At 33.8% G+C, this 8,838-nt stretch overlaps 1 protein-coding gene across 1 annotated transcript in view; it reads left to right on the top strand.

Moving 5' to 3' along the window:
* The window catches only part of LOC121984466 (probable gamma-aminobutyrate transaminase 3, mitochondrial), a 42,294-nt gene extending 37,786 nt beyond the window's left edge, over positions 1 to 4,508 (top strand). The window contains exons 12-19 of the mRNA XM_042537399.1: positions 2,429 to 2,476; positions 2,613 to 2,696; positions 2,785 to 2,872; positions 2,981 to 3,059; positions 3,443 to 3,533; positions 3,663 to 3,741; positions 3,831 to 3,946; positions 4,051 to 4,508. Coding sequence (XP_042393333.1) covers positions 2,429 to 2,476; positions 2,613 to 2,696; positions 2,785 to 2,872; positions 2,981 to 3,059; positions 3,443 to 3,533; positions 3,663 to 3,741; positions 3,831 to 3,946; positions 4,051 to 4,128 — 663 coding nt within the window. The 3' untranslated portion in view covers positions 4,129 to 4,508. The remainder of the gene's footprint in view (positions 1 to 2,428; positions 2,477 to 2,612; positions 2,697 to 2,784; positions 2,873 to 2,980; positions 3,060 to 3,442; positions 3,534 to 3,662; positions 3,742 to 3,830; positions 3,947 to 4,050) is intronic.
* The last annotated feature ends 4,330 nt before the right edge of the window (positions 4,509 to 8,838 follow it).

Below are 8,838 nucleotides of genomic sequence, written 5' to 3' on the forward strand. Positions count from 1 at the left end.
TTGGCATATATACATAATAAGTCATTACTATAAAGTCGTTCACTAGGTATGCTATAATCTATACAGAGGGATGTGAGTGATGTAGATGTCATTTGTCCCTTTCATATAACGGAAGAGATATCTTTGGACCCTTTGATTAAGTAGGACTACTGAAATGTACGGTCATGTTCAAATAGGTCAATATGAGATATTAAACTTATTTGGTTAAGTGAGTCTATTTAGAGATCAAGAAACACATAGATTGATGAGAGGATGACATGGTTTATGCCTCGTGGATCAATCTAAAGATCAATCTAAATATCAATGACAAAAAGACTGAGCTATACAAGATAATGATCATAGACAGGTTAGCTCGGATCTTAACATTCTCATCACATGGATAGCAATGATGCATTACTAGATGCGCTTGTGTATCTAAAATAGTTTTAGAAATATTACCAACGTTATGAGAACCTAATGGATTACACACAAAAAAGCATGTTGATTTGGAGATTGATTTATTTTATGGTTTCAAACCTTAAGCTTATTGGTTTAATAAATTAATTTAATTGGGTTTTAGATTTATTGGATTAATTGGTTAATCCATTTATGGCCCAACCCAACTATAGAACCCGCTAAGAGTTCTTCTTGAAGATGAATGGTTAGCAAGAAGGTGAAGGGTTAGTAAGAAGGTGAAGAGTTAGTTTCTTCTTCCTTATCGCCTTAAAAACCCATCACTAGCAAGAAAAGAGATTTTTTTTTTCTTCTTCACCTAGCCACCTTGAATAGCCATCTCTAGCAAGAAGGTGTGGTGGTTAGAGTTGTTAGACGGGTCAACCCGTGGCGGGGCGGGTCAACCCGTGGTGGGCCGATCATTTGGCGGGGCGAGGCGGGCCGACCCGTCAACTTGGCGGGTTGGAAATTTCAACCCAACCCAATCCAAGGAGGGTTGCGGGTTTGACGGGCCAACCCATGGGCCCATAAACATTTTTTAAAAAATTAAAAAAATATTTTATATCTTCAACACTTTACTTTGAAACGGTTCATCAATCAAATGTATCCATAAACATGTATTTTAAATATAAATGGACACAAACTAGTACTTATGTTGGATGAAAAATACTATTTTAATTTCAAAATTATAACAAAGAAAGATAATAAATTGGCATAAAACTTAGTTTATATGTGTTTCTCAACCCGCGGGCCAACCCAAGCCCGTTGCGGGCCGACCCGCGCGGGTCGCGGGCCTAAGCAGGTCGGCCCGAGGCGGGCTTGGGTTGATAAAATTCTAACCCAACCCGCTTAAATTATGTGGTGGGATGGGCCAACCCGACGGGCCTAACCCAAATTGACGGCTCTAGTGGTGGTGTAAGACTCTCTGATTCCGAAATTCATGAGATGAATGAAGGGACATGCTCGTGTGGATACCGTAGAGGTACGGACATTCTGATCGTGCTGAGATTGGCCGGACTAGAAGTCTTATGAGGTTGTTCACGAATCAAAGGCCTATTCACTAGCGTAGTTGCAAGAGTAGTTTTGCGATCACATGGATCTATGGAGGGATCAATTTCCATTGCGTTTTAATTTATTTATTGTCAAAGATCCCTACAAATATAACATGTAGATTTCCTGCAAAGAAGCAAGCAAGATAATGAAATCCTTCACATTTTGAAGGATTTTTTCATGTGGATTTTCCTGTTCCTACAATTAGGGATATTTCTTATCATGTCTTCATCATATCATTTCCTACATCTTCCAATTGCCTATCACAGTTGTTTAATGAATTTTTTATTTGTTGATTCTGTTTCTTTTAGACTATCTAGAATAGGAACTAGATTCCTAGATTGTTACAAATTCTTCTTCTACTCTTGTCTATAACTTAAAATTTCCCCTTTGTGAAAATTAAATAACTTGAATTGGATTTCAACCTTATGCTGTCATTGTTTTATCTGAGAATTAGTTTCCCATGATCTCCAGGCTCTACTAAATTCTACCATTTTTTTTTCATCCGACAATGTGTCCATGTGTAGGAGGTTAGGTTTCTAATTGTAGCCATTGTTGCTAACTGTTTATTTTGCAACGTTTTTGTAGTTTTTCTTCAATTGATTTGTTTGCTTGCATTATTCTCAGTGAGTATAAAAGTCTTTTCAGAAAAGAAGCATAGGGTTCCATCTTCTTCGTTTCCTTAGTTCTTAAGTGTATAGTGATTCTTCTGCATACACTTGTGGAAATAATGGATAAAGATATTTACTTTCAATGGGTTTAGCCACTAGCTACTAGTTTTATGGGTTAATCCATATTTGCTTCGTAGTATATATAATTATTGTCTGAGATTCATGATTTTTTCTTCTGATTTTTTCTTTTACAATGTAGACACAAGTATGCTGTATATTTCTCTTGCAGTCTTTTTTATTTGATGCACATCTTTCCATTTTTGATCTTTCCATAGGTTCAAGCTGTTCTGAAGAAGTATGATATATTATTTATTGCCGATGAGGTTCTAACTCCTAACTTCATTGAGAAAATTTATGAACTCGTTCCTATCTAATGAAAACAATAGAAGATTTTTCATTGAGAAAATACACTAAACACTCCAAAACAATTTAATATCAAATTGTTTTATATATGTTCAGGTCATTACTGCTTTTGGAAGGCTAGGGACAATGTTTGGATGTGACAAATACAATATCAAGCCTGATCTTGTCTCCATTGCTAAAGTGAGTTTAAACTATAATCTTCATTTTAATTCTAAAGTATAATCAATTCAATGTCCAGTTACAAGGGTAAATTTTCTTTATATTGCAGGCTCTTTCATCAGCATACTTACCAATAGGTGCAATACTTGTTAGCCCAGAAATTGTAGACGTTATATATTCTCAAAGTAACAAACTCGGTATGATTATAACCAATCAGGCTCGAATAGATTGTGTCATTATTTCTTACTGATTACTAGCTAAAATCCAATGCTTTTCACATATTAAACCTTATTGTTCTTTTTTAGGTTCATTTTCTCATGGATTCACATATTCGGGCCATCCGGTCTCCTGCGCTGTTGCTTTAGAAACTCTTAAGATTTATAAGTATGCATTCTCTTTTTCCATGTTGAATTGGTGGCTAATAATACATCATTAACTAGTCAAAGTATCCTAATAATTCGAAATGGATTTAGTGAATGTTTTCTTCCATTTAGCTTCCCAGTCTATATCAAAATCTAAAGCTAGATCTTCTAATCCTACTGTGTATTTTCTAATAACCTTTCTATGATATCTCTCATCTCATCTCATAATGCTGATACTAACTGAAAAATGCTGTATAATGTTGGCAACTAGTAGTGAACAAAAGATAATAAATAGAGTACGATGAAGGGAAATCTTTAGATACTGGAAAAATAATTACAACTGGACATGATTCTACTGATCATATTTTGATTCTTTCAGAAATTTGATATAGTCTCATTTTGCAGGGAAAGAAACATTACTGAGATAGTGCAAGCCATTGCTCCAAAGTTTCAAGAGGGCATCAAAGCTTTTTCAGATAGTCCCATCATTGGGGAGGTACCCATTTTATTAGGAATCTTGTGGCTATATTGTCCTCAAATTACCAATCCTGTCTACAGTGGTGTCTATTCTTTCTTGTTTTTAAGTTTCCATTTTAGATTTTGTGGAAAAACTATTTTTGTGTAGATACGCGGGACTGGTTTGATTCATGGAACTGAATTCACTAACAACAAGTTACCTAATGAACCATTTCCTGCTGAGTGGGGTATGTTCAATCCTTACTTTACAATTTATTTTTCTTCTGTTTTAGATGCCTTGTGATCTATTTTGCAATAAGTTTTCTGCTGATTTCAGGTGTAGGTGCAATCTTCGGATCAGAATGTGAAAAGCGTGGAATGCTAATTAGAGTTGCTGGGGACAGCATAATGATGTGCCCTCCCTATATTATTACTCCAGATGAGATAGATAAAGTAAGTTATTCCTTTCATGCTAAATGTCCACTCAATCCACCGTTTGGTCTTCGTTAATTTAAGCAATTTCGACCTTGTTGAATTTAACTATTCCATTGTTTTAGTTGATCTACATCTATGGAGAAGCTCTGAAGAGCACAGAGGAGAAGGTAGCCAAATTGAAATCCAAGGTAACTTGTTAGGCAATCATCTCTAGTGTGTAGTGGGATGGAGTAGCATAGATCTCTCCGTGAGTTGTTGATTATGAAAATATTCTACGTACAGAAGATTACTAAATATTACTATATATATATATATAGTAATATTGCATATGCATCAAGCATCTCTAGATAAGAACAAAGATTTAGTCTTCATAACAGATGGGAGGTTAAATTTATCTCCTTAATTGATTGACATTTGAAGTTTATATATGGATATTGCCATATATACACATTGGATTTTGCAAACAACAATGATTTCATGTATCTTAATTTTCACGAGAAGGTTATCTACTTATTATCAAAAAAGAGAGAAAAGTAGACAATGTAATGGAATCACATAAATTCACGAGACTAGTTAAGCCTGTGTGTAGGGTTGTGTGTTTGCATCTATTTATGCTATGTCTATACCTGTCTATATTTATTTACTCAATACGAATATTAATTCCAAAAAATAGCAAACAATCCAAAACCATCAAATACACATGGCTTGGATGAACAAATTTCACATTAAATGAGCTATGTCAATAAGAAATGGTTTATTTAAAACCACATTTGAGGAAGCAACAATTTAACTTTAACTCAAGTTCGCTAGCTACAAGCATGACAATGTTGACAAAGAGCAATAGGAAAATCATTTCTACAAGTCACTTGACTCTATGTAAAAAGATTACTAGGCGAAGTTTATTATGATTTACCTTTTTTCATATTCTATGAAATAGTCTACAGAGTGAGTTATCACTTTTTTTGTAATAGGAAAATCATTTTCTTGAACGAAAAAAGACAATGTCTTTTGTTATTCCAGGCCATTTTAGCCTTCTCCATCTTGCTTTTACAAAAATAGAAATGAAATAAGGAGAACTGCATAGTATTGAGTAATTTCTACATTTCATATATAATTTTATCGATGATACAGTTCTTACCATTCTAGATCAAAATAAATAAATAGCTACAATGGAATTTTGCATACATTATGACAAGCAACGTTCTCCATATATTGTCCATATATCGCTTCACATATATGGCCTTCAACGTTTCTCATACAACTTGACTTTCCAAGTTCCTTTGCGAGTCAACACCAAAGGTCACTAAGTCAATCGAGTTCCCTATGCAACTTGGATTTTGAGTTCCCTGTGCGACTCAACACTAGAATTTATGATCAACTCAAGCACCTTGAGTTTCCTTATAGATCAAACTCCTAGATTCCATGGCTCAGACTTAGCAAGCTACATTTGAAACTCATCCACGGGTTCATCTAGATTTAGGAGTGTAATTGAGTCAAATCGAGTCAAATTCTTGAATATTTGAATTTGACTCGTTTATAATCGAGCTGACCTCGAGCTTTATTTAATGAATATATTTATGGCTGAGCGCATAGTTTGTAGAATCGCGATTCTACGTAGAATCGATTTAGGGTCAGGATCGGATCGGTCAGGATCGGATCGTAGAATCGTACGATCCTACCAAAAACCCTTAAAATATTATCATACATGATTAATAATTAGAAAAAATACTTAAAAAACTCATTTACATATAAATAGACAATTAATTTTGCATATATATGCAATCATTTACACTCAACACCTTAGATTACATTACTACATGTACAAATTTAAATTAACTAGTAATTTAACTACTATTCTCACATAGTAATAATATTTATATTTTCATATCATAAAATGAAAGAATATAAAATTTCTATTAACACAATAATAATAACACATTCAACGTCAAAAATATTTCCTTGGTTTATAAGATGATCCAATTTAAAGGCCAATAAAGCACCTAACGTACATAACAGAAGTTATTGGATCCTTTGATTCAAATATGAACGTCGAAAATAATCTTCTAAAGATTGGTTGATATCACACAATACTAGACAATAGATATCCAAAAATTCATCATTTTGGGGGGAAAATGACATAATATTATTGATAAAAAACTAACTCAAAAATAATTAAATATATGTTTAAATAATTTAAAACCCTAACAAGATGAAAAAAATATAATAAAAAAAGATAAAATCTTCTAGGCATCCGAAAAGGATTTAAATAATATTTTTTGGGTTTGAAATAGGGTGGTTAAGGATAAACTTTGAAATTTATTAAAGATCTCTGAACGAGCTTCGATTTGATATATTATAGGCCACGTGGTTCAATCCGAGTCAAAAGTTATGACCTCTCAAAGTTTCCACCGATCCTGCTCCGATTCTGTTCCGATCCTGTTACGATCCTACCGATCCTGTTCCGATCCTACCGATCCTACCGATCCTGCTACGATCCTGCTGCAAAACTCGATTCTGCACGATCCTGGATCGATTTTGGGTCTTAGGATCGTAGGATCGTACGATCCTACGATCCGGATCGCGATTTTGCAAACTATGGCTGAGCGTATTCGAGTTTTTATCGAGCCTAAATGAGCTTAATAAATATAAATTATAAATTTAAATATTCATTAAAAATAAAATTATATATTTAGAGAAAATTATAATATTCTTATTAAAATTTATAATTTTATTCTAATAAATAAATTTAATATATTTATCTATATGTTTCATAACTAAAATATAAAATCTATAAATTCAATATCAAAACTATTATCTTTTTTATTTAAAAATTTATTCATGAGCTTAACGAACATGTTCATGAGTTAATGAGTCGAATATTGTGAAATTTGAACTTGATTTGGTTATCTTAACGAGGCTTATTAAATAAGTTCAAATGAATTTTTATTGAATCGAACTTTGAATTAACAGTTTGATTTATTTACACCCTTATTAAGTTGAACCGTTACCCTCACAATCATCTAACGGCATGATAACAATTCAAATGATGATCCCTCCACGTCTATCTGTTGCTTGTAACGACGCTATAAATGATAGTTTCACCGAATTGACAGTTACAACAGACAACAGTTTTAATTTTCTTGGAGATTGTGGGCACAATCTCCACAAGTATTTCTCTTATAAATACTAAGGAACGTGAACCTTTTACACTCTGGATTTTTTGAATTCTATCCATTCTTCTACTTTCTCATTTTTCACCACATGTAATGATTTAACCATTGGAAGAGCCTTATCAAAGACAACCTCAAACACCATATGATGTTTCCTTTATGCGAGCAGTTTAGATCATTCCTCTACCTAAGTATTCGACTTAGCAATCAAACTATGTACATTCGGTCGACTTGGCACCCATCTCACCTTCCACTCTAGCAACCAACTCAACATCATATTTTCTTACCATCAAATAAGAGCCAACAATTGCATCACATTACATAAATAGAATAGATGATAGGGGAAATTTTGAATAATTTGCACAACAAAATTGTTTATATAAAAAAATAAGGCAGTGTTGTAAAAAAATTCCTTTACTATTGAACAATCTAATTCTTTTAATATTGTCAATATATAACTTGATCAATGTAAGGTATATTTAAATCATTTGTAAATACATGTAATTAATAAAAATAAAAAACATAATGATTAAGTACTAAATACTTATCATTTAATACAGCATTGTATGATTGATTTAATTATATAATCCTTATTCTTCTTGTAAGAAAATATAGTTAAGGTATTACAAGATAGTTACTATAAACAATGAACAATTTGTTATAAGAGCATTGTTAGAAGAGCCTCATGGGGTATTCTTGGGACTAGAACTACTATTATTGATCCGAGTAATGATCCTGGACGTCACGCGGATAGGAGGCTAGTGAATTTATTGAGATGATTCCAAGGTCAGATTGGTGTCTAGATATTCAGACCTCTTGACTCCATAGCTACTCGGGTCTCCCGGCTTCGTAGCTACTCGGGCCTCTCGGATCCATAGCTACTTGGACCTCCTGGCTCCATAGTTACTCGGGTCTCCGGGTTCCATAGCTACTCTGATCCCCTGACTCCATAGCTACTTGGATCTCCTAGCTTTATAGCCTCTCGGGCCTCCCGACTTCATACCTATTCAGGCCTCCCGACCCCTCAACCATGTAGGATAAGGTGTCATTTCAGGAAAAGAATAACCATCACACAAATATTGGTTATTTTAGGTGAAAGATAGTGGTATGAATAAATATTATATTATTTAAGGAATTAAATAATAACAGTATGAGAATCAAAACAGAAGCAAAGAGTCTGTCAATCTTGATTATTTTAGGAAAAAAAATAGTAATACAAATAAATCTCACATTATTTAGGGAATTAAATAATGACCGTATGAAGATCGGAACAGATTGAAAATGTCTGCTTTCTCTCTATAAAAGATGTCATTTTCAATCTCCAAGATACGCATGCATATACGCATCACTACATACATTGAACCCCTGATATTTATCTTTTTCATGTTTTAACTTGAGCATTAGAGTGGCTATACCAAAAAAACCCCTAGCTATCATTATGACCGTCTTTTTGTTATTTCTCTTCTTTCAGGCTCCCAATCACATCATCATCCTCAATGTCATTCGGCGATTGGTGATTAAATTGGCAACTGAGCCAATTCACTAGTGATTTATCCGTCGATGGTTGTGGGCAGGATCAAATTAACGTCGTCTGTGGGAACATTGAGTTAAGACCTTAACTGAAGCATGAAAATGGATGATGTTGCAAGGCCTAATGTCACAGCAATGACGATAGAGGATTTTGACAAATTGATGGTCGTGACGTGCAAGCTGTGTTAAAGGGGCAACCCTCGCATCCCC

The sequence above is a fragment of the Zingiber officinale genome, chromosome 5B (genome assembly GCF_018446385.1).
Source record: "Zingiber officinale cultivar Zhangliang chromosome 5B, Zo_v1.1, whole genome shotgun sequence".
Classification (NCBI taxonomy): domain Eukaryota; kingdom Viridiplantae; phylum Streptophyta; class Magnoliopsida; order Zingiberales; family Zingiberaceae; genus Zingiber; species Zingiber officinale.